At 42.3% G+C, this 24940-nt stretch overlaps 3 protein-coding genes across 11 annotated transcripts in view; 2 read left to right on the forward strand and 1 right to left on the reverse strand.

The window, feature by feature from the left end:
- LOC309628599 (uncharacterized protein) overlaps nucleotides 1-22205 on the forward strand; it is a 56005-nt gene extending 33800 nt beyond the window's left edge. Inside the window, exons 4-8 of one of the 4 annotated variants that reach the window (XM_082391828.1) lie at nucleotides 4267-4418; nucleotides 4807-4862; nucleotides 17630-17726; nucleotides 20595-20769; nucleotides 22064-22205. In XM_082391828.1, coding sequence (XP_082247954.1) covers nucleotides 4818-4862; nucleotides 17630-17726; nucleotides 20595-20769; nucleotides 22064-22073 — 327 coding nt within the window. In that variant the 5' untranslated portion in view covers nucleotides 4267-4418; nucleotides 4807-4817 and the 3' untranslated portion in view covers nucleotides 22074-22205. Of the gene's footprint in view, nucleotides 1-4266; nucleotides 4419-4806; nucleotides 4863-5594; nucleotides 9798-17629; nucleotides 17727-20594; nucleotides 20770-22063 lie in introns of those variants that run through there. The other 3 variants (XM_082391829.1, XR_014244571.1, XR_014244572.1) reach the window with 3 other exon arrangements.
- Nucleotides 22206-22575: 370 nt separating this feature from the next.
- On the reverse strand, nucleotides 22576-24761 carry LOC309628505 (uncharacterized protein; the record flags this gene model as incomplete). The annotated part of the gene is made up of 3 exons (XM_082391602.1): nucleotides 22576-22785; nucleotides 23312-23757; nucleotides 24758-24761. The coding sequence occupies 3 exons, from the start codon at nucleotides 24759-24761 to the stop codon at nucleotides 22576-22578; spliced, it is 660 nt and encodes a 219-aa protein (XP_082247728.1).
- Nucleotides 23222-24940, forward strand: part of HERC3 (HECT and RLD domain containing E3 ubiquitin protein ligase 3) — a 153558-nt gene continuing 151839 nt past the window's right edge. For 4 of the 6 annotated variants that reach the window (XM_082391621.1, XM_082391624.1, XM_082391625.1 and 1 more), the window contains exon 1: nucleotides 23222-23348. The gene's annotated coding sequence lies outside the window, so the exon portion shown is untranslated. Of the gene's footprint in view, nucleotides 23349-23772; nucleotides 23794-24012; nucleotides 24033-24940 lie in introns of those variants that run through there. The other 2 variants (XM_082391623.1, XM_082391622.1) reach the window with 2 other exon arrangements.

Here is a 24940-nt window from a genome sequence, read left to right on the forward strand (position 1 = left end):
TATATGTGGTAGCATACAGTATTTGTTTTTCTCTTTCTGACTTACTTCACTCAGTATGACAAACTCTAGGTCCATCCACCTCACTACAAATAACTCAATTTCATTTCTTTTTATGGCTGAGTAATATTCCATTCTATATATGTGCCACATCTTCTTTATCCATTCATCTGTCGATGGACAGTTAGGCTGCTTCCAGGTCCTAAACAGGAAGTTTTCTTTGCTAGGAGTTGCCAGTCTCCATTAGAAGATGGTGCTTATCCAGATAATCTGTAGCAATATTTCAAATTAAGTGACAGTTTTCTTTTTAAGTGAAAACTGTTAGCTTTGGCTGACTTTTTGGTAATCAAAGGACAAGAAGATCTGAGTTCTTATTTAACCAAAATAAAATAGTATTGATTTCCATCTTATTAAATATAATGGGCAAGTGTTTCTATTTTTACTATGTTTCTAGTTATTTTTCTTACCCATTGATATGAGACCTACATTTTGGACACGGATCCACAAACAATTCATCAAATTGCCCGATTGTTTCATGGCTCTATAAAATATTTATATTGTAATGAGTATAGTATACCTGACTCAGGAATACCACTGAATGAATGGATTTTTGATGAGAGTGCTTGTTGTAGTTTCCTAGGGCTACTGTGACAAGGGGTCACAAACTGAATAACACAAAGAACAGAAGTGTACCGTCTCACAGTTCTGGAGGCTGGAAGTCTAAGATCAGGGTGTTGGCAGGGTTCGTTCACTCTGAGGGATGTGAAGGAATATCTGTCCCACACCTCTCACGTAATTTCTAGTGGCCTGAAGCATTCCTTGGCCTGTAGATGGTGTTCTCCCTGAGTGTTCGTGTTACCTTGCCTCTGTACATATCTCTGCATCCAAATTTTCCCTTTTTATAAGGACACAGTCATACTGGATTAGGGCCCACCCTAATGACTTCATCTTAACTTGAATATCTGAAAAGACCCTATTTCTGAATAAGGTTACATTCACAGGTACTGGAGGGTTAGGACTTCAACATATATTCTAAGAATACATTTTAAAGACTATTATTATAAAAAGTTATAATTATATATTATATATATAATTATATATTATTATTATAACAGAAGATAGCTCTTCCTTTATATTTCCCAAGTTCTGTGAATCGTAATGTCTAAATCCTAATCATCTCAGCACTTTGTTTCCTCAGTTCTAAACACAGTTCCTTTACTCAGTAAAGGTTTATGGAATGAGTGAAGGATATTTTTCTGAAAATATGATCCACAGTGTACACTCCTAGATTGCAAGTGATATGGTTTAGAAAACTTCAGTAATTATTTCAAGATACCAACATATTTCTGGTTTGTTTTCAGTACCAGATCTCTATTTAATAATAAAATTGACATTCAAGGAGATGTAATTAATGTTTAAGGGTACAATTCACAACCCTGCCACAATACTGTACCATCCTGTTTGCTTAGTGAGTTTATTGGTAGATTATATAGCTTCAAGAGTAAGGCAGCAAGTTATGCCTCCTGGAAACCAGCTGGTTTTGCTTTTCTCATGGTTATAGACTACTTACACTAACCAGTCATCTGAAATGTGGGTCATGCGAAGGGACAAGGAAGATGGTGAAAAGGAGTACAGATGGTCCAGCACCAGCCAGTTACCACCATTGGGAGAAATAAACCTCCAAGTCTTCTCTCTGCTTCTACCAATGCCATTTTCACCTTTAAAGAACTCTATCATAATGCTCTCGTCATAATATTCTGAAATAACATGGCTTTGGCGCTCCAGATTTACTATCTTGGAGTGACTTAAGTATTGGGAAGCTGATTCTGATGACTTCAACATCAAAGAGTCATAGGATCCCAGAACTTTGAACTAGACGTAACCTTATGCATCAGTTGGTTCAAAGTTCCAACGTAGTGCACAGAACTTTCCACAGCATCCTGCAAATGCTATTTTAAATGTGAAGAAATAAAATGTAACTGACATCTTATGATATAATATCAAGTAATAAATACTCAGTATAAAGATAAAAATATGCTGACTTTACACTCAAGAATTTATGCATGTTTCCGTTCAAAAAAATGGAAGGCTTGGATGTTCCAGCCGCTGTTTTAGGTGCTTGGATACAACATTGACCGAGACAGACACACTGACTCGCTTTTCTAGGAGTTTACAGTCCCTCAGGAAATGAACACTCAATTTCAATAAAGTGTGGAAAGTGCTACAAATGGGGAAGTTAAGAGTTTGACAAAGCACGTAGCAGGACTCTTAAATTATTCTGGGGTAAGACAAAGTTTCCATGATGAAGCGATGTTTATGTGAAGATTGTAAGGATGAGGAATTAAGATTGGGGGGAGGTGGAGGAAAGTGTTCCTAGCAAAAGCTACAGTACACATCAAAGTCTGGAGGTCAGAGAGAGTATGTTAATGATGATTCTTGTAAAGAATACAGCAAGTTATTTCATATTCTATTTATCTTACTCAATTACAGTGTGACTAATAGTCATGAAGAGAGCTATATAGATAGAGAACACTTTCTTTTCAATGAATTTAATTGTGAATCATCGTCTATTCCTTTCATTTTTTTACACCTTTCTCTTTACATCATCTCAATGAAATTTCTCAGGGGTTCCAGGGGTTCAAGGTCCCTCAGTTCAGGGTTGGTTGTATTAAAACTTTTATTTATTTCCTGAGTATGATCCCTGTGTTATCTCATATAATTCTCAGAACAATCTTGCCAGCAAGTGTTAATATCTGCAACTTGCACACGGGGAAACTGAGCCTCAAAGAAGTTAAATGGTATGTCCAAGTTCACAGATGGCTAGGACACCAGCTCCTGTCTGTCTGCCTCCCTAGCCCATTCTCTTTCCACCTGGCTTTACTGCCTGTAAATTACAGAGTGGACGGTGAAAGGCCTTGTTTGAGACATGAGTTAAGGTTTTTGAAATTGAAAGCCTTCAATTTCAAACGTCGAGACTTCTCTTTTTTATTCTCCCCTCATTCTAGGAAGTCTTCACTCCATTCTCCTATCCACGTGACTGCCTTTGAAAAACTCGTCTCTACTAAAGGAAACTAGAGATTCCTTAAGCCCCCAATTGCTTGGTTTACCTGCTTTAATATTTGAAAATGTACATCATCAGGAAATTTGTTCCTTTATATAAATTCATTCCTTTATGCTTCAGTTTAAAACAAATGTCTCATTGATATACTCCAGAGCAGGGAAAGAACAGAGAGGAAAGGCAACTAATAATTCAGAACCCCAGTGCCAGGACCTATGTTAGACCCTTTAAAGACATTAACTCATTTCATCCTCAGCATATACTGTAGGGTGGATATTATAATTCCCACTTAACAAGGAAGGAAACATTGGCACAGCTGCCTTAGCTGCAGAGCTAGGATTTGAACTCTCATTTGTAGGTAACCGAAGTCCATGATTTTTCTACTACACTATGCTACACTATGCTGATCATTCATTTCTTTCTTTCAAGATTTTTTTTGGCCATGCTGCATGGTATGCGGGATCTTAGTTCCCCAACCAGGAATCGAACCTGAGCCCCCTGCAGTGGAAGTGCGGAGTCTTTCATTCATTCATTCATTCATTTATATTTTTGGCTGCATTGGGTCTTCGTTGCTGCACACGGGCTTTCTCTAGTCGCGGTGAGCAGGGGCTACTCTTTGTTGTGGTGCGCGGGCTTCTCATTGCGGTGGCTTCTCTTGTTGCGGAGCACGGGCTCCAGGTGCGTGGGCTTCAGTAGTTGTGGCTTGCGGGCTCAGTAGTTGTGGCATATGGGCTTAGTTGCTCCGTGGCATGTGGGATCTTCCGGGACCAGGGCTTGAACCCGTGTCCCCTGCATCGGCAGGCGGATTCTTAACCACTGGACCGCCAGGGAAGTCCCTCAAGATTTTCACTGAGAGATTCCATGTGGTATCACTGAGAATATTAAGATGAGAATTGAACTCACTCTTTAAGAAGACCCTTATTTTCTAATTGGCTCTGTATTGCTCATTGGTAATCTATTGCATTAGGGCCTGGTGTGTAATAGGAACCTGACTATTTGATACATTACATGCTTATTTAATTTTCCACCCCAGAATATGTCCACTTGTCACCAGTATGTATGCACTTTGTATCATTTCACCTTTCTTCCTGAGTATACTACTTTGAATTTACTCTCATTATTTATTTGTCCTCCCTGGATGCAGTCATACATCCACGTACCCGTGAAAGTCACTGTGTGTGTTCCCTGAACCTTGATTCTCTGCTCTGCAGGCCGCGCGCATCTGTTCTCCCGGCCCTATGGATGTGGCCAGAAGGATCTCGAAGGGGATGGGCCTGGCGGCGGTCCTGGGCTTTCCCGCTGCTTGCCTGTGGGGATGGGCAGCTCCTGCTCCTGTAGGACTGCGCGTGCGTCTAGGACTCAGGTGCGGCGAGGCGGAAGGCAGCGAGGAACTGTAGAAGTTCAGCTCCCCTCTGGCTCCTCCACGGGTTATCGTGCTGCTCCCCTCATTTAACTTTGAGTGGGTGGGAACACCTCTGTGCCCCGTGTAGTGCCCGCTTCTCGCTATTTTGTTCTTTAAACTTTTCCATCTCCAGAGCGGCGGAGAGGCAGGGGAAAGGAGGCAAAGCCAAGGCCTGCAGGTGCTTGAGAACCATTAGGGCTTTTTGTTTTCTTTAGAGCAGTGGTAGCCTCTGTGCACTTTGGATGTCCTTGTCTCTAAACTGAGGAGCAAAAGTAGAAACTACCTTGGTTTGAAAATATTTTCCAAAGGTTTCTTCTGAACTCTGATTCACTCTTTTGTTTTTCCCCAGGTCCTAGGAGGATGAACTTGGTGTGCAAACTGGAGGGCTCAAGTACGAAGTCTCAGGTATATCTAACCAAAGCTTTTACACATGCAAGTGTTTAATTTCCATTATACCTGGGACCCCATTATTCCTGATAGGCCTTTGACATCCTCAGGCTTGTGACCTATGTTGGTCCCAAAATCTGCCATCTCTAACAATAACATTTAGGAATCTCCGACAACCTATGCTTGTGCTGTAATCTGGCTCCAGTTTGAATATACTTTAGATACAATTTTTCTGTATAGAAATATTTATCTGGGACTACTTTATTCCACCTAAACCAAATGAAAAACATGGAAAAGTCTGTGAATTGGTATTGTTAAAATTAAATACAAAATGGAGACCAGACTTGAAAATTCCCTGGCAGACAAAACCATTTAAGCCACAGAAGCAAAACTAAATGGAAATCATTTCATGAACATAAGTAAAAGTTAACTTAGGTTATTTCTTGTAAATGCCTCTGATAATCATAAAAGAAATGTGTTATCTTCCTAAATATGTTATCAGATAATCACTTTTAACCAACCCCCTACCATCTGGAAACCCCCACTGAAATAACCAATCATTGTAAAAGTTAAACAACTTCCTCATTTTCATTTTATAAATCATCCTGTAACATCACGTCCTTGAGCTTCATATCAGTTTTAAATTTGAAATCTCCCAGTTCTCAAACTGTTCTTATATGCAATAAGTCTTACTAAATACCATTTACTGATCTGGTGGTTTTAATTTTGCTATTTCTGGATTTTTGACAGTGTTATGGGCTGAATTGTGTCCTTCTAAAACTTATATGTTGAAGCCCTAATTCTTAGTGCCTCAGAATGTGACTCTATTTGGAGACAGGATCTTTAAAGAGGAAGTCAAGTTAAAATGCGGTCATTAGAGTGGGCCCTAATCCAATCTGACTCGTGTCCTCATAAGAAGAGGAAATTGGGACAGAGATGCATAGAGAGGGACGACCATGTGAAGACACAGAGAGACGATGGCCACCTACAAGCCAAGGAGAGAGACGTCAGAAGAAACCAACCCTGCCAGCAACTTGGTCTCAGACTTCTAACCTCCAGAACTGTATGTAAGAAGACAAATTGTTGTTGTATAAGCCGCTCTGTCTGTGGTACTTTGTTATGGCAGCCCTACCTAGCAAGGTAATACAGTTGGTTTCCAAGTATGTGCTGAAAGAGCTGTGTTTCCAGTTAGACACATAGACACATTCAATTTAGATAATACAGTACAGCACCAAAGAAGAAATCCTCCAAAACAGTTGATTTTGACAATGTAGTTTTCCTGATAGTATCAATTCTACTCTACCAAGGAATAAGCACTCAGAAATTCAGGGTTATGGCCGCCATTCAGTTGGTGGCAGTTAATGAAGTAAATGTGGCCTCAAGCCATCTTCTAACCAAAAATTGATTTATCAGTATGTAAAAGTGGTAAAAGTCTTCTCCTTCATGAAGCCTGTAATTAAAGTTACATAAATGGGGACATTTTAATCATAACTTCTACAATCACAATAAAGTTGGGGGACTTCCCTGGTGGTCCACCGGTTAAGACTCCGTGCTCCCAATGCAGGGGCCCCGGGTTCCACCCCTGGTCAGAGAACTAGATCCCCCATGCTGCAACTAAAGATCCTGCATGCGGCAACGAAAATCCTGCGTGCCGCAACGAAGACCCAGTGCAGCCAAATAAATAAGTAAATATTAAAAAAAAAGTCAGTAATTTGATATTGTTTTTTGAAAAATTATATTTTGGCAATACTTGTGGGGTGCAAAAAATATGGGGCAAGACTAGGGAGAAAAAGAACAGGAAAAGTGTTCACCGGATTTTAATTAAAACATTGTTTATTGAGTATTGCACTTTACTAGAGTGAAAGATATGTATATGTTATAAAAACTAATTTAAGACTGCTTTTTGCTCGCAGAGAGAAACAGCTGGGTTTCAGCATTTGTGTGTATTCAAGATCAGTCTTCACTGAGCAAAAGAAACTCTATAGCCATTTGGAGAAGAAAATGAAAAGCTAGCTTACTCATCGGTCATTAGAAAACATTCTTTGTGTGCACATGGAACATAAAGCTCATCAGGTTTATAATACAGCCACTTCCAGTTCTTAGAAAGCTTAATCTCTTGATTAGATGCCATTTTTAGTTGAATATTTTATACCCAAAATTAGAAATTTGTACAATATAACCATTTATTCACACTGCTACCAGGCAGTGTCACTAAAGACCTGTGAACCATGGACCATGCACTTAACGCTGACTTCTGGAATTCTGGGCAGTTCTGGGAGAGGATGATAGGATGGTGACCCAAAGGGTGCAGAGCTTCCTTTCCCACATCTTTGCATGGATTTGAAATCTAATTCTAACAACTCTGAGTATCTGAGAAAAGGAAAGTCCTCACTACAAATTTATTGATCGCCCCAGAGGAGATGCCCGTGCCTTAATGCACCCTTTCCAGAACAAATGAGCAGGAGTAAAGAGAAGGTAATGATTTTAAGGGACACCTGACCTGCAGCCCTGGCAGCCTTTGCTAGCTGTCGGCGAAAACACTCGTGTTGTTCCCGAAACGATGCCAACCCCAAACTCCCCCTCCAGAATGGTTGAATTTCGGAATCTCTTCACCATCCACCAGAAGGAACTTCCACCATCCATGAAGCAACAAGACACAACTGAAGAATGAAAATAGTTGACAGACCACTGGCATTACGCTGCCAGAAACAGAATGATCCTCACTGAAAGAAGATACGAAGACCCTTGTCGTCTCTCTTCACCTCCACTCCCCAAGTCAGTCTGTACCCGTATGAGAATTGCAGCTCCCTGAAAGCGACTGGAAGGAATGAAACGGTCCACTGCCTCCTGGGGTGTATAAATCCCGCCACACCCCAACTCCAGAGCACTATAAGAAGGGACAAGGGTAAGAAGAGTCTTTGTGGCAGTGCCCACGGGGGGTTGCGGCTTTGCATACATTCCATCTTTTCAGAGTATTAGGGCTCTGGAAAGAGAAGATGCCACCTTTCTCCTTCAGAGCTGCATTAAATGAAATTCTGCTGGTTACTAGAAATGAGTCTGGTCAGGATTTCTCAACGTCTTCGCTCTTGACATTTGGGGCCAGGTCATTCTTTGTTGTGTGGTGCTGCCGTGTGTATGTTTAGCCGCATCTCTAGATCTCGGGATGTTTTGCAGCACCTCTGGCCTCTACTTATTAGATGCCAGTAACCTCCTGCCCCCTCCACACACACATAGTGACAACTGACAATGTCTCCAGGCAATGCCAAATGTCCCTCAGGGCAAAATCAGTCCTAGTTGAGAACCATTGGAAGAAGACAACTGGAGACATAATTGAAGAATAGATTGTTGAGTGGAAAAAAATGACCTAGGTATGTAGATCAAAACGGATCACTGATTCTAGGCAAAATCTGTAATTACTGATATTTGTTGCAAGCTTATTTTATGCCAGGTGCTGTTCTAAGTGCTTTACCACATTATCTCATTTAACCCCAGACCACGCTTTGAGGTAGGTACTATTATCATCTCCATCTTACACCCGAAGGAATGGAGACACAGAAAGGTAAGGCAGAGGCCCACTATTAAGTCAAACTGATTCAAATCGGATTCAATCCCAGACAATCTGACTCTGGAGGCAGCTTTCTAATCACTAAGCTATAAACATGTACACCTGTATAAGCCTTTATAAATTGCAGGGCACTTTCCCAGTTTAATCCTGCCTCTCTCCCTGATTCACCTATATTACCTGATGGTTTCTTCCTACAGGTTTAACCTCAGGCAGCTGAAGAGTCTATTTTGACCAAGGCAGCGGTAGAGTTGCAGCACCAGACCCATCAGCTGGGGCCTGGCATTCACTTCAGTGCTTTCAGTTAGACTCTGAAGCGTCTGGGATGAGCCACAACCTTTCTCCACTTCCCTCCACGTTGGCCTAGACCCCTGGCTTCTGCCCCATTTTCTTCTTAAGTGTTTTGATTAATCTGAATCCCATCCACTTGGCTGAGACCTTGATTAATCTAGAAACACCTGCCCCAGTGGGTGTTTTCTATTCCCATGCCCCACAGCAGTATGAGAGTGTACTCTTGCCCCTCTTGTGGGACTGACCTGCCGTAGATGGTCGCTGACCTTCATCAAGCCTGAAATGGTTACGCCCCTTGGTCCACAGTGCTTGGGGTTAACACTGCCTTAGCCTCAGGGATAAGCCCTGTAATACAGCCAGTTCCTCTGGTTCTGGTCCCTCCCAGCCCAGGCTGCCACCCGCCTCCCTAGGGAGCCCTCTAAAAGTTCACGACTTCTCACCAGTCAAGGGAGGGAGGCACTTAACCTTATTTTTTGGTTTTTGTTGTTTGTTCGTGTTAAAATGTTGTTTTGATCTTCCAAATAATTAATGTAGCAAGTGGGGTATATATTTTAATCCCATTTGAGCAAAGCACCCCAGTGACTTTCCCTAACGCCACAGTGCTACTAAAGTGGCGGGGCCAGGGCTTAAACCCGGGTCATGAAACCATAGATCTTTAGGGCTTGAAAGGCCTTTAAAAGTCATCTAATCCAGCCAAGTAAACAAAACCTGGATCTCCTCCATAACATCTCTGCCAAGTAGTTAACTAGCCTGTATTTGAATGCCTTCCCTCACAGGACAGCTTGGTTCATCTCTGGCTACTTGCGACAGTCATTTGTTTAATCATCTCACACTCTTTTATTCATCAAACAAGTACTTCAGGGCCTAATATGGGCACCATCAGGTGTTATGTGGCTATTGAGGTAATTTCTGGAAGTAAATTTAGTTAAAGATAGAAAGTGGAAAGTTCTACAGGAGGGGTACTGATAAAGTGCTATGGAAACTGTTGGAAATTTGTTCCTTCTACTGACCTGAAAACTGTCTTACTGTGTAGCTTCCAAAATTTGGTCTTAATTCTGTTCTTCCCATTCATTAAAAAAAAATTACTTTTTTTCATTACAGCTAGTGTGTCATCCTTCATTTGTTTCTCGTAAAGGACTTCTCAGATCCTCTCTCTCTCCTGATTACTCCTCCCTGAACCCATTTCAGTTTGTCTATGATTCTCTGAAAGGGTTTCCCTGTAGCTGAACAGAATGGGATGTAGACTGGTCAGAAGAGAAGTGAACTACCATCTCTCATCCTGGATAAAGTAATTCTATAGGGCACGAAAACTATTTGGTGACCACACACATCCATTATTGTTTCAAACTGACTTTACTGTGAACTAATAATACCCACAGTGCCGGATGTTGGAAAGGTAGGGTTGAGATTAGGATCCCACTTTTTTTTTTTTTTTTAATTAATTAGTTAATTTATTCTTTGCTGTGTTGGGTCTTCGTTTCTGTGCGAGGGCTTTCTCTAGTTGCGGCAAGCGGGGCCACTCTTCATCGCGGTGCGCGGGCCTCTCATTATCGCGGCCTCTCCCGTTGCGGAGCACAGGCTCCAGACGCGCAGGCTCAGTAGTTGTGGCTCACGGGCCTAGTCGCTCCGCGGCATGTGGGATCTTCCCAGACCAGGGCTCGAACCCGTGTCCCCTGCATTGGCAGGCAGATTCTCAACCACTGCGCCACCAGGGAAGCCCAGGATCCCACTCTTAAATGTCTTATCCTGTCAGACTATTATACTACTGCTTGTGTGACAGACCCCTTATGACTTAAAGTTAATTAATAATTATTATTTTTAATTGGGGTAAAGTACACATAAAGTTTACCATTTTAACCATTTTTAAACATAGAGTTCAGTAGCATTAAATACATTCACTTTATTGTACAACCGTCACCACATCCATTTCCAGAACTTTTTCATCTTCCCAAATTGAAACTCTGTGCCCATGAAACTAACTCCCCATATCCCCCTCCCCGCAGCCTCTCGCAGTGACCATTCTACTTTCTGTCTCCATGAATTTGACTGCTCTAAGTACCTCATATAAGTGGAATCGTATAGTAGTTGATTTTATTGTGCGACTGGCTTATTTCACCTACCTTAATGTGTCCAAAATTCATCTATGTTGTAGCCTGTGTCAGAATTCCCTTCGTTTTTAAGGCTGTGTAATACTCCATTGTACATATATACCACATTTTGTTTATCCATCCATCTGTTGATAGACACTTGGGTTACTTCTAGCTTCTCGCTATTGAAAATAGTGCTGCTGTGAACATGGGTGTACAAATATCTTTTTGAGACTTTTGCTTTCAGTTCTTTTGGGTATATACCCAGAAGTGGAATTGCTGGATTGTAAGGAATTAATAACTATTTTTAATCCTTTCAGCATATTTTTTAAAATGTACTGCTTGTCTATCCTAGAGCATTTTTGTTTGTTTGCTTATTTGTTTTTGTTTTAGATCTCACTTAGACAAGATATAAAATTTCAGGTCTGGATAAATTTAACTGAGTTTGAAATCTCCCTTACCAAATCTGATATTCAGTGATAGCTAGTGCCAGTTTTTGAAAAGCCTTTCTTGGAATAGTAAGGACGCTAGATGCCAATAACCTATCGAAAAGTATTAAAGATACTAGATACCTTTTGGCAAAACACCAATGAAGATACACCTTTGTATCCTTTTGCATAGGATTCCTCCTTTTCACGTAATGAATCGTCCATTTTCTAGTAGAGTTGGGCCATGCAAATCGCATGTCAAGGTGACTATGCTAAACACCATGTTGCCCTCGGAGTGTAAAAGCTGAGTACTGATTTGGTCGCAGTGTCATTCGAGGGCTCCTCCGTAGCCTGTCAAATCTGACAAGCGTCAGCAGCTGTCACTCGCTCTCTCGTTTGCTCCCGTGTCCACTAAGAGCTAGCAGGGCAAGGCTGCTATGCCATTGGAGTCAGTTCTCTAAGACAATAGAATTCAAGTACTTCAAGTAATAATAAGAGCCCTCATCTACAGTGACGTTTTATGACTTTTTCCTTTCCGAAGTATCAGCTTAGAGCATCGGACTTTCTTTACATCAGACATTCTGTGAAAAAAAGTCCCTTGCTTTACATAAGGCTCATATGTGTAGAAGACATTAACTTATCACTCTCACTTCATAAATTTGAAACGTGAATCTTTGAACTCTATCCCATGTCTGTTTAATATTTCACTTAGATGTGCTGAGTCTCCTTTCGTAAGCAGTGAATCATCAGGATGTTACAGGATTATCGTCAAAACCGGTTCAGTTAGCGTTCGCCGGGCCAGACAGTGTGCTAGGTGCTTGTGTATACGGTAAGCAAAGTTTAAACCTAGACACTCCCTCAAGGGTCTTATACTTTTAGAGGACACTATTTACGTTCTGAAACCTGTCGTCTCTCAGCCTTCCTCACCTTAGGAGAGGGCATCACTGCCATCTAACCAGCTGCTCAAGCCAGAGATCTAGGACTTTTCTTTGGTTTTTCCTCTGCCAACCCTCCAGCTCCCTTCTCTGCTACCTCCATAATAGATCGTGGCTACATCTGCTTCTCTTCATCTCCACTGCCACCATCTGAACCCAAGCCACTGCTGTTTCCAGTCTGTATTACTGTGATAGCCTCAATAACCTCCTAGCTGGTCTATCTAACCCTACTCTTGTTCCCCTTCCGTCCCTCGCCGTCCATCAAGGAACCAGCGATCTATTCAAAACCTCCTCATTGCACGTATAAAAAAATCAGAACCCCTGCAAAGCTCTGTGTGCTCTGTCCCTGCCTTTTTCTCGGAAGTTCTCTGCCGCCTCTCCCTCTCTGTGCACTCTGCTCCAGCCACCCTGGCGACCTGGCAGTCCTTTCAGTGTGTAAGAACGACCAGCTCTCCTCAGCCTCACAGCTGTCACATCTGCCGTTCCCTCTGCCAGGGCTGCGCTTACCCTGCTTGGCCTCTCTTTACGTCCTGAAAATTTAACCTTACAGGCTTTCTCTTCAGGGAGGAATTCCCGGAAAAGGCTGGGTAGGTCTCTCCATTAAAGTGTGTGTGTGTGTGTATGTGTGTGTGTGTGTAGGGGGACAGTGTAGAGATCAGTGTGACAGAAGTGCTCAATGCTGGGCCAAAGTAAGCTAGGGTCAGGGTCTTGGGATGGGTGTGGGGAGCAGGTTGAAGAACTAAGTTCTGATGAATATTTGTCAGATCTAGAATGACCAAAGGAACTGGGAGGGAGGTGCGGGTCAGAAAAGGCAGTTAGGGAAATGTTGAAGTAGTCCAGGGATACAGATAAGGACCTAAACTGGGGCTGAGAAAGAAGTGATGTAGAGTATGGAAGGCTGAATAATGGCCTGCCACAGATGTCCGTGTCCTAATGCCCAGAACCTGTGAATATGTTCTTTTATATGGTAAAAGGGACTTTGCAGATGTGATTAATGATCCTGAGATGGGAAATTACCCTGGACCACCTGGGTGTGTCCAATGTAATGACAAGGGTCTTTATAAGAGGGAGGCGGGGTGGGCAACATTAGGAGAAGGTGATGTTACTGTGGAAATAGAGATTGGAGTAATGTGGACACAAGCTCAGGAAAGTGAGCAACTTCTAGAAGCTGGAAGAGGTTAGAAACAGATTCTCCTCTGGAGCTTCCAGAAGGAATCAGTCTTGCCAACATCTTGATTTTATCCCTGTAAGACTCATTTAGGATTTCTGGCTTCCAGAACTATAAGAGAATAAATGTGTGCCGTTTAAGCCACTAAGTAGGTGGTAATTTGTTACAGCAGCAATAGGAAACTAACATATAGAGGAAGGGATGGATATGAAAGACATTATAAAGGAAAAATGGTGGTTTCTGATGAATGACTAGATGAGGGGAGAAGAATTGAGAATCAAAGAAATTCCAAGATTCTGAATCTAGATTAGGAAGGCATTGGAAGGGGAATTTCTGGGGGAAAAATGAGTCAATTTTATATATTTTGCTTGGGTTCCAGGGAGGGCATCCAAAATTAAGTTTACCTTATATGAGGGTTTGATTTTGGGGCTTCAGGAAGGGGCCCTTAGGAGGCAAAATGCAGCTCCCACATTGTCCAATGATGTTTATATCACTTAGATCTGTTATATCAGAGGTGGAGTCACCTCACTTAAAATTCTCTTCTGGGAGAGAATGACCAAGTATTAAGCCTTATTGCATTTTAGTATGAATGTGCTTATCGTGTTCTTAGATTTGGTAAGTGGTTGAGGCCAAGAGTCCATGAACACTCTTAGAATGCCTGCCGAGCTACTCTTAGAAGTCTTATGTGAGCCATTATTAACTCTTATGTGAGTTATTAATTATGTGAGTATATGCACCGTTTTTGTGGTGATAGTGTGTAAGTTTCATCAGCTTCTCAAAAGGATAGAAGATCAAAAAAGAAAGTTAAGAATCATGCTCTACTGGTATGGGATATCAGAGGGCGGAAGAGGACAGGCAAAGGGCAAGAGGAAGCAGAAAAGGCAACACATCAGAAATAGACTCACAGACATAGAGAACAAACTTATGGTTACCAAAGGGGTTAGCAGGGGCGGGGGGAGATAAATTAGGAGTTTGGGATTAACATATACACACTACTATATATAAAATAGGAAAATAACAAGGACCTACTGAGTGGCACAGGGAACTATACTCAATATCTTGTAAAACCTTATAAGGGAAAAGAATCTGAAAAAGAATATATATGTACGTGTACATATGTACAGATATATATAACTGAATCACTTTGCTGTACACTTGAAATTAACACTAAATTGTAAATTAACTATACTTCAATTAAAAAAAAAGGGAAACACATGAAAACTCCACAGTCGTTCTTTTGCTGCAGCACAGTACTGCTAATTCATGCCGCTCTTTTCCCTTACTAGACCCATTTCAGGGCTTCTTGTGCTTCTAGAAACAGCTTGCAAAGCAGCTGCAGAGTTTTTTTGTTCTGTTGAGAGTTATTTTATTTGCTGACAATGTGTTCTTTAAAAGATTCTTTTTTTGGTGTTTTACAGAATATTTCATCTATTTTTAAAAAATGGATGAAGAAATTTTATTTTATTTTTTAAAAAAATATTTATTTAATTAATTTATTTTGGCTGCGCCGGGTCTTCATCGCGGCACGTGGGATCTTCATTGCTGCATGCGGCTTCTTAGTTGCGGAATGCATGTGGGATCTAGTTCCCCAACCAGGGATTGAACCCGGAGCCCCTGCATTGGGAACTCAGAGTCTTACCCACTGGACCACCAGGGAAGTCCCTGGGTTTTCTTTTTTAAAAACTATTTATTTATTTACTTATTTGGCTATGCCGGGTCTTACTTGCGGCACGCGGGATCTTTAGCTGCAGCATGTAGGCTCTCTTAGTTGTGGCATGCGGGATCTAGTTCCCTGACCAGGGATCGAACCCGGGCCCCCTGCATTGGGAGCACAGAGTCTTAACCAATGGACCACCAGGGAAATCCCTCATCTATGTTTTTTAAAGGGGTTTTCTAATATTACAAATACTAGTATTTCCACAAAGTGAATATTAAGGTACTATAACTCAATAAATAATTATCATTGGTAATCTCTTTTCAAAGGTGAGACATAGAAAGCTTAGGTAGCTTTTTTTTTTTTTTTTTTTTGAGAAGTAGGCATTTCTTTTATTCACTATAACCCCTATGAATCCCAAACCCACAAGGTCCACACAAACAGAAAAATAATTGTTTAAAATATCTCATTTTCTTTTTCCATTGTGGCATTACTTTTTTTTTTTTATTCAAACAGAAGGTCATGAAAATTATAATCATCCTCCTCAGTTCACTCAGTCCCATGTAATTAATTTTTTTTTAATCTTGATCTTTTGTTAGCACATTTATGAATTCATCAGTTTTCCATTAGAGTTCTGAAAATGCTTATTCACTCAGTTCAGCTGTATAGTCAGTTACCGGAAACCTGTACTTGTCAGAGTCTTTTCCATGAATTCCTTGAAGATGAAACCCTTTTATAGGAACATTTTTGCAAAAGCATCAGAGTACACCCAGAACTGTCTGTATATGACAAAAGACTTAAAAATGACCACGGTTAAAGATTTGGTGAAAGTTCATAACAATGCAGTTGACAAGGAAATTTAGTTATTTCTGAGATATACATTTTAAAATAATAACTAAAATTATGACTTATAACATTATACCAGAACATATAAGATCTTTAGGAATTTCACGTAATGTCTAAAACATTTATATTAACATATTTCCATACAAATAACCCAAAGAAAGTTTAATATGTTTTTTTTTTAATTTTTGAATTTTATTTTATTTTTTTATACAGCAGGTTAGGTAGCTTCTAATTAGCAGCAACTATTTTTTTTTTTTCTGGTGAAATAAATCATCAACAGTTGCCTAGTTGATCTCTAAGTAAAGTGTTTCTGTAGTTAAATCTCCACGTAGCTTAGATTTAGCATAGCCAAGTCCATTGAATGCTTCAGAGGCTGACCTGGGGTCAGAGTCTCTTTCCTAAGCAATTTATTTAGGTAACTGGTTTTCCGTCTCTGTACAGATAAAAATGAAGAGTTTCCATTTTGTTTTGCAATATAATGTTGACTTTAAAAAAAATAAAAATTATTATTGTCAAGATTTCCTTTTAATAATATAAAGGAGTGTACTAGGTTTGTAGTTGATGAAGTTTCCTATAGTTATGATTGATTTCCCCGGGCCCTCTCCATAGTCATGAAGTTTAACATTCAGAGTCTTGCTTTATGGGATAAATATTAATTCAATAAGAGAATAAAATAAATTTAAACAATTTTCAGTTTCTACTATTATAGTCGAATCATAAAGGGTACCTGCTTTGCTGCAATATCAAGGAAAATACAAGCATTTGTTTTTGAAATGACTAGAATTTCATCAAAGTCAAGGCTTGTATAAGTTCAATCTTCTATAATTTATATGCTTTCTGAGTGAAACTGATATGGAACTATGATTTGATTGATAGTGTAACAAAATATCATGTGGAAAGAGGCACTTTGTAAAAACAGATTTGGCTAACCTACATTTGCTCACAAAGAGATGTCAGTGTTTGTTGGGAAGATCTAGCTGGGGAGTACAGCTCCCCATATATCCTGACTAAGAATAGACTTTGTGAGTTTGGAATGTCATTCTTTTTGGTTGAGTTGGCACTTTGGGAAGAACACACATGGGACTCTCAGAGGAAGGGAACTCTGGTCTAAGATGCCAGGTCAGTCAGTCAGTCCTGGCAGTCATCCTGGTGACAAGATGCCATAGCTAGACTACATTAAAAGCCTGTTATAGATGCTTTTTGTAGCAACACACTTACCTTTGTACCACAAACTGGATGGCTTAAAACAACAGTAATGTATTGATATTATCTCACTTTTGGAGGCTGAAGTTTGAAATCAAGGTGTTAGCAGTTGGTTCCTCCTGGAAGCTCTGAGGGGGCATCTTTTCTCTATGCCTCTTTTCTCACTTCTGGTGGTTACTTGGCATTCCTTGGCTTGTAGATACATCACTCCAGTCTCTATCTCCATCTTCACGAGGTTTTACCTGTGTGTCTCTGTGTGTTCACACCGCCTTCTTATAAGGACACCAGTTGTTGGATTTAGGGCCTTCCTAATCCAGTATGACCTCATCTTAATGAAACTATTTACATCTGTAAAGACCCTATTCCAAATACGTTCACATTCTGAAGTTTTAGGTAGACATGAATTTTGGAGGGAAACTATTTAACCCACTACACCCCCTAACATTTACCCTCAGAAACATCAGTACATTTACCCTCAGAAACATCAGTACATTTCCTCAGAACATAATGTTAATAAGACCCAGGGTATATGTTTCACTCCAGGTACAGGGCAGGTCATTTTGGTTGGTTCTAGCCTGACAGGTATACATTTACCTTGAAATTTTATCCAGTTAATTGAAAAGGGAACCAGACAAGAACTTGGATGGAATAGTACAAATCTACCCCTAAAGGCGACAAAAGAAAAAGTACGTGCCTACCTGATGGTTGGTGAGTACGGACAATTTCTTTGATTGTGCCTGGGACGTACTGCTACCCATAACAAGGTGATTAATGGCACAGGTGATCGGACCACAATGGACATTATAAATCAGTACACTAAGTTTTCTTTTTCAGAAATGCACAATGAAATGCCTTCTCTGGCTACCACTGCTGGATAACACAAATTCTGACACTTCCGTCTGCTTTTCAGTTTTCTGTGAAACTTGGTGAACCATCAACTCATTGCCATTGGCTTGTGCATGTGTACTGAAGGTGAAAAAGATTAACAATAGTGTGAGTTTGTACAAGACTTCCTTTTTGGAATCTTTTATTTTTGGCAACTATGTGGAAGGACTGTGGGAATCACATGACATCAAACAGAATTTCAGCAAAGGACCGAGAACTCCAATACTACATTTTTATGCATGTAGGTAATTTTTGATATGAATATTTAGAAACAGCTAAACTAATTTTAAGGTAATTTTAACTTTCTTAGCTAAGCTAATTTTAAGATTTTACTAGAAGATTTTTTTGTTTTATTTATTTATATCCCACATGTTCTAGTTGATACCTAAAGCGGCTTACAAAATTAGTACAGTAAAAAAAAGATAAAATGTAAACCAAAACAAAACAACCTCATTACTGGTGAGGGGATTGAGCAGAGGCCACTTAGACATTGTGTGTGTATTTAGCTAGTGTTATTGTTTGTTAGGGAGAATTGGCAATACACTACAAAGCCTTAAAGAGTCTGCCTTCTACCTAACCTAGCAATTCCACTTTTAGGAATTTATCTAAAGGAAATAATCAAGAGCGAAGGCAATCATTTAGCTATGTTCACCATGTATGGCTGTGTTTCACTATTGTTTATAATGGCAAAGGACTGAAAATAATTTAAGCATGCAATAAGCAGGAAATTGGTTAAGTTATAGTATATCTATTTTGTGGATATTTGCAATTGTTTAAAATGCTGTTGTAAAATAGTATTTAAATCTATTGAAGATGTTCAATATATTGTTAACTTCAGAAAACATGGTGTTAAATATTATGTATAAAATGAACCACTTTTAGAAATGCACATACATGCATGGAGAAATGACGGAATATTAAGAACTAAAAATGGGTGGTGAAAGACCAGATCGTTTTTATTTTCTTTTTTCTTATATGTATTTTAAACATCTTATATAGTGTATATTTATTGCATTTGTAAAGAGAAAAACAAGTTTTTTTTTTAATTAGGTAAGAAAATGAGTACAATGGGAAAATGACAGCAAAGTTAAAATGAACCTTGAAATGAGGTTACTTCTCAAAACGCATGCAATAAGATTCTGTACAGATGGGACATACATTTTGCTGTAAGCTTTCAAAAGCCATTGGAAAATGGGAAACACAATCAGCTACAGTATCTACAAGATAAGATACTATAGTCTCTTATAAGTATAAGGCAAGAACAGTTTGTTGGTCCACAACTTGAAAGTAAATATAATGGCTGATTTCACTGAACTTTTACCTACATGTAGGATGAAAACAAAATGCCAAAGGCCAATAGAAAGTTAAATAACAGTTATAAGTTCCCCTTTATATAAAGGGGAGCCGTAAAGTTTGGAAACACAAACAATACTGTTTTATTTTTTTACAGACTCATATTAAGTAAATTACATTATGTTATAGTATATATCAACTTTACAGACAGAACCCCCTTGATTACTTATTTCTTCTGGAGTGTGCTAAAAGTATAGATTTACTTAGTAAAAATGAGAGGGAGAAATCAGGCAACATACTGCAGATGCCTCTGCTAGGATTAAAGAAAATGTTGTATTAACACACCACACTCATTGCAACATCAACTACGCATTGCTACAAGGCTCTACTTCATGCAATCTTCCGGGACAAACCAAAGCTCGCCCTAAAAACTTTCTTAGGACATGCTCAACCATCCAATCTTGTTAATGTTAATTAATTTCAACCTATATGACGCTAGTGAGTTTCTTATATTTAAGGTAAGGTGCTTGTGTCTCATCCAAATGAGACGGTAAGATAAGAAAAGAAAAACCAATGCAAACTTAAACTAAGAATAGTTTCAAGAAAAACAAAGGAATAGTCATAACGGCTGTAAGATCTTTATGGTCAGGAATGGTGCTTCTTTTCCAGCAACTCTACATGTAGAAGACATTCAATAAATACTGAATGATTATCTGATTGATGGCAATATTGATTTACCATATCTTTCTTCCAAGTTATTTTTCACATTAATAAATTAATGCTGTGTATTACAGGACGGTTTTCAATAAGTTTAGATAATTTATCCTGGGAATATATAGGCCTCTCAGATAAACTGTATTAAGCAACCAAAAAAATGTGGAAAATGTTTTACAACCAATTTTTCCCTCGAGTATTGACCTGACTGACAAAATGAGTAATTCGTTGGGGGCCCAGGGGGAACCAAGAAACACTGTTGTGATTGTGTAGCTTCACAGGGTGCATACCCATTACCTGTTAAATCATCAGAGCTTTCCCTTCCTAGAGGTGAAGACACCTATTCTTCAAAAGTATGCCTGTAAGACAGAATGTTGTGGCTGACTTGGTTTTTTCCCTGCATGTTTTTTGTTTTTTGTTTGTTTGTTTTTGACTGCATCGTGGGGCTTGCGGGATCTTAGTTCCCTGACCAGGGATTGAGCCCGGGTCACTGCAGTGAAAGCTGCCGAGCCCTAACCACTGGACCGCCAGGGAATTCCCCCTTTTCCCACATGTTTAATCTGAGATACCAGAAGTCTGTCTCTGTGTAAATTTACCAAGTGACGTTTGTCTGCCGTGCAAGTAAGTAAACACAGAGAACAATAATTATTAAACAGTATTCCTGCTGCACTGAATTTCTTTCAGCTCAAAAACAGGCATCTGCATTTCGAGAAGGGAGGTGTGGAGAATGGAGCACATCGCCGTCTGTTCAGCTGGAGGTGCAGCAAACTCCGGGAATCAGCCCCTGTCGCTGGGGATCCTTTGTCTGCCCAGTGCCCGACCACGACCACGGGATCCCTTCTGCCTGTCACGGGTTACGGTTAGAATTTATCACACTGTTTATTTGTTTGTTTGTTTATTTTGGGTTTTCCAACATTTTTTAATGTAAACTTTTCAAACACACAGAAAAGTAAGAAGTAAGGTACAGTGAACACCATCTACCCACCACATAGAACCTATACTTAACATTTTGCTGTACTGGATTTATCACATATCTATCCATCCCTTCATCCATCCTTCAATCCATCTTTTAAAATATACATTTCAAAATAAGTTGCTGACATCAGATACTTCCTCCTAAATACTTCAGCATACATAGCATTAATTGGAGCTCAATTTTGTTTACAGTTCTTGTTGGGGTTAAATATTTTATTTTTAACATGAATGTTTTTCTTTTATAAAATTTCTCATGATTAGCCACTATCTAACCCTTCGTATGGTATTTGGTTAATGTTTGCCTCCCCCTCCGAGGTAACAGGGACTGTGCCGTTTTGCTCACCAACGTATCCACAGGGCTTGGTATTATAGTAGGTGCTCAATATACAGGGTATTTGTTAGGGAACATGCGAAAGTCAGAAAGAAATGGATGGAAGACAGAGCTATAGAAATGGAAAGAAAAAGTAAACCATGGCCTCTTCAAGCCAGTTTAAATATCTGCTATTATGACTATTGTTGTTGCTGGGGCCATTTAAAGCCATTTTGGTAAATGGAGCAGGACATGCTTGTTGAGGAAACTGCCGTTTTATGTTGGTTCAATGAAGAAAATAAAATGAAGTACTGTGTATCTTCACTGATTGTTCTGCATAGGAGTAAGTTCCCAGGTTTCTGGCTGTTTATTTGGTAAGGACGCTTAGAGTACCTCAGTTTGTAATTTAGACATCACTCCTATCTCAACTCCAGACTTAAGTCTTGGATAAGCAAGTTTTTCCTCAAGACAAAATTTCATATGAAAAACACTTGAGCCATGGGCCAGAGATAATTGACCTAAATGCTGACTGATTACACATGAAAATACAAATTGATGAAACATGAAAATAGAATCTCACTCTCTCCTTCTCAACCATGAGGAACCCTCCTTCCCACCATGACTTCTCTTTGGCCATTCCTCCAGTTCTTTTTGGTGATACCATCCCTGAGTTGGGGTTATGTCTTTGTGAGAGACCTGGACTTCTGTGAAACTGCCACATCTCTGGAGCATAAGGAAATTGTGCTTATCTTGTCCCCAGTGTTTCTAAAGGGTCCAGTGTGATTCAGACTTCAAAGGTTGGAATCATTTTCTTAGATGTTCGTCAGTTACCTGGTAACTGAGATTTTGCTTTCTTCTCTCGTCTCAGGAGCGTCTGACAACCTGCTTATGTCACTGAGAATACATATGCCAGCCAACAGTGCCCCGTCCCCAGGATATACTACTCCCCCAAACTTCTTTTCTGCTTGGTCAACCTGTTACATTCTCAGAGAAGATTAACTACAGACCTGACCTGATTCGGACCTCCTTGGGAAGAATCTGGCCTCGAAGGACCTTCCCGGCTCAAATGGCCGGTTACAGAAATTCTTCCCCGAGTAAAGTCATTCCTTCGGGTTAAAGTAGTACTTTCTTAGCATTCTGCTTCTGTGTTGCAAATTTCAGAGGAGAAGCGGCGGTGGGGTGGGGTAGACTCAGGAGGTCACCTTCGTGAGAATGTTTTCTTCCCAGGATTATCTGTGCATCAGACATGGACCAGGGGAGCTCGGAAAGCCCTGTAACCTCGGGGAGGGCGAGGAGGAAGCGCTGAGATTCAGTGCCAGGGAAAGTGGGCGAGGACAAACTTCTCCATCCGTTACTGGGCTTCAGGCCACAGGGTGTCTTTCAGACGCGAAGATTCCCGCTCCCCCCGCCACCGCGCTCCAGTCTTCCCCAAGCCCCCCGTCGCTGCCGCGCGCCGCTCTCCTCTTCCACGCCAGCTCTCCACGCGGGTCCCGGGAAAGCGCCGAGCTCCTTCCCGCTTCTCCTCCCGCGCAGCCCGGCGTTCGGCTCGGGGCCTCCTCCAGCCCGCCAAAGGCGAGTGGAACAAGACTCCTGCACCGTGGATGGAATACGACGCTTAAGAACTCCGCCTCAATTGCCCCCCTCGAGGTTTTCCCCGCCGTGCCCAAGGCTTCTGGGCACCTCTGCACAAATTAGATGAGACTGAGAGCTGAGAACCGGGAAAGCCAACCGCGGATCCGTCTCGTTCCCCTCCCCGCCAGGGAGAAGCAGTCCGGCTCCGGCGCGAACGCTCTGCACCCTGCAGCCGGCGCTCGGCCGACACACACCTGCCCCGCCGTCCCCTCGCCAGGCCCGCCGGTGCCCTCAGCTCGGCCCGCCCCCTCCGCCCTCCCGGGCCTGGGCCTCTCCCCGCCTCCCGCCCGCGGACCTCGCCGCCCCGCCTCGGGCTCCGCCGCGGCCGCCGGGGGTGCGGGCCCGCCCCACAAGGGCGCCCATTGGCCGTGCGCGCCATCCTTCACCCGGCGCATTCCGCCGCCCGCAGGCTTGCGGGGAAACTTCCTTATTATTGTGACGCCGAAATCGGAGAAACCCCGAGCCGGGGCGGCGGAGCCGTCACCGTCGGAATCCCGCGCGGCGGTTCAGCGGCCGCCGAGGTGCGCGGGGCGGGGTGGGGGGGGGGCCGGGTCCCAGGAAGGAGGGCACCGCGGAGCCGCGGCCGAGCGTCAGCCGCGTTCTGCGCGGCACGGCGGTCCGCGCGCGGCTCCCGGAGGGGCGGCTGCGGCTGCGGGCGCCTCCCGTGACAGCCCGGGGCAGGGCGCGCGGGGAGGTCGGGGCGCGGCGCCTGCAGTGCCTGCGGGGCGCGGGCGCGCGGGGGCCTCGCGCGCGCCTCGCCGGCGTCCTCGGGGCGCTCCCTCTGACCTACAGAGCCGTAGCGCCCGGGGAGGCCGGAAGCCGCTCCAGAGACGGGGGCGCCCCCCGCCCCGACTCGGCCGCCTGCGGATTGGGAGGAACTGCGACGCCGAAAGTCAAAAAGAGGATCCTCCCCTTCCTCCCCGCCCGCCCCTATTTAAATTCCGGGGCTTCGGCGACACGGCTGCGGTGAGGGGCGCAGACTCCGCCCCGCGCAGTGGGAGCCGCCGAGGCCTCTGCGCTGGGGGGAACCCCGGCGGCCGCGAGGAGTTGGCGCTGGGGACACGGGGGGCTCGGCGGCCGCGGTGACAGCGCCACCCACCTGACCGAGGCGGGGCTCGGTTTGCCTGCTCGGAGTCCGCCTCCTGGGCGGAGCCGGGGCGAGGGTGTGTGCGGACACGTGTGTGTGCGTGTGTGTGTGCGGACACGTAAGTGCGCGGACGGGCGCGGGGGTGTCAGGAACTGGGACGTGCGGGGGCAGGTGGCGCTTTGAGTCATCTGCGGATGTGTGGAGTGGGCGCACCGGGACAGCCGACCGAGCCTAGCCTGTGTAACCCGAAACAGACGAGCCGGGGAGGGCTGTAGAGACCGCACCTAAAGCAGCTGTGCACTGATTCGGGCTGTGCGCCCCGGGCTCCGGGATGTGTGTTTTTGAACTTTGCTTTTGGTATATCAGCGTTTCTGGTTGTTTTCTGATTCCGTTTTACTTTAGCTTTTTAATTAGCCCCATTTGGAAGTACCTTAAATTCAGAGCTAAGCCTTCCAGGATTTTGCTTTTGCATTCGTTACGCACGGAATGCTTTAGGAAAGACGATTCAAGCGCTCTCTTCCATTTTTGTGTCTCCTGACTCTTTCCACAAATAGGAGGCTATTTCTAGAACATTTCATCTGATGATTTGATAACATCGAGTGAGCTGCTTTTTTAACTCCAGACTGAGGAGAAAGAACAGTGAAATAAAATGAGGATTAACACCCTTTTTAAATGCAGCGACTCTGGAGAGAGATGCTGTCTTGTTTTATTTAGTAGCAGATTACTGCGTAGCTCTCTCTTTTCCTACTTTCCTTTACCCTGGGGGGTAGGGGGGTGGCATTATAAACCAGAAAAGGAGAGTAGCGTACTTAACGCCCTTTTAAAGCAAAACCGATGAATTACACATCGTTGACCGCGTGGAGGCTAGGAACCTTCTGGAGAAAGGATGCAGGAATCAAGGAGGAAGACTTGAGACCTCTTTGGCAGAACTTCTCCCTTGGCATGAAAAAAAGAAACACAGTTGGTTAGCAGGCAGTTTTACTTTTTCAGTTAGTAGTTGAGATTTTATTTTTGAAAAAAGAAACA

Source organism: Balaenoptera borealis (assembly GCF_965194805.1).
Source record: "Balaenoptera borealis genome assembly, chromosome: 4".
Taxonomy (NCBI): Eukaryota; Metazoa; Chordata; class Mammalia; order Artiodactyla; family Balaenopteridae; genus Balaenoptera; species Balaenoptera borealis.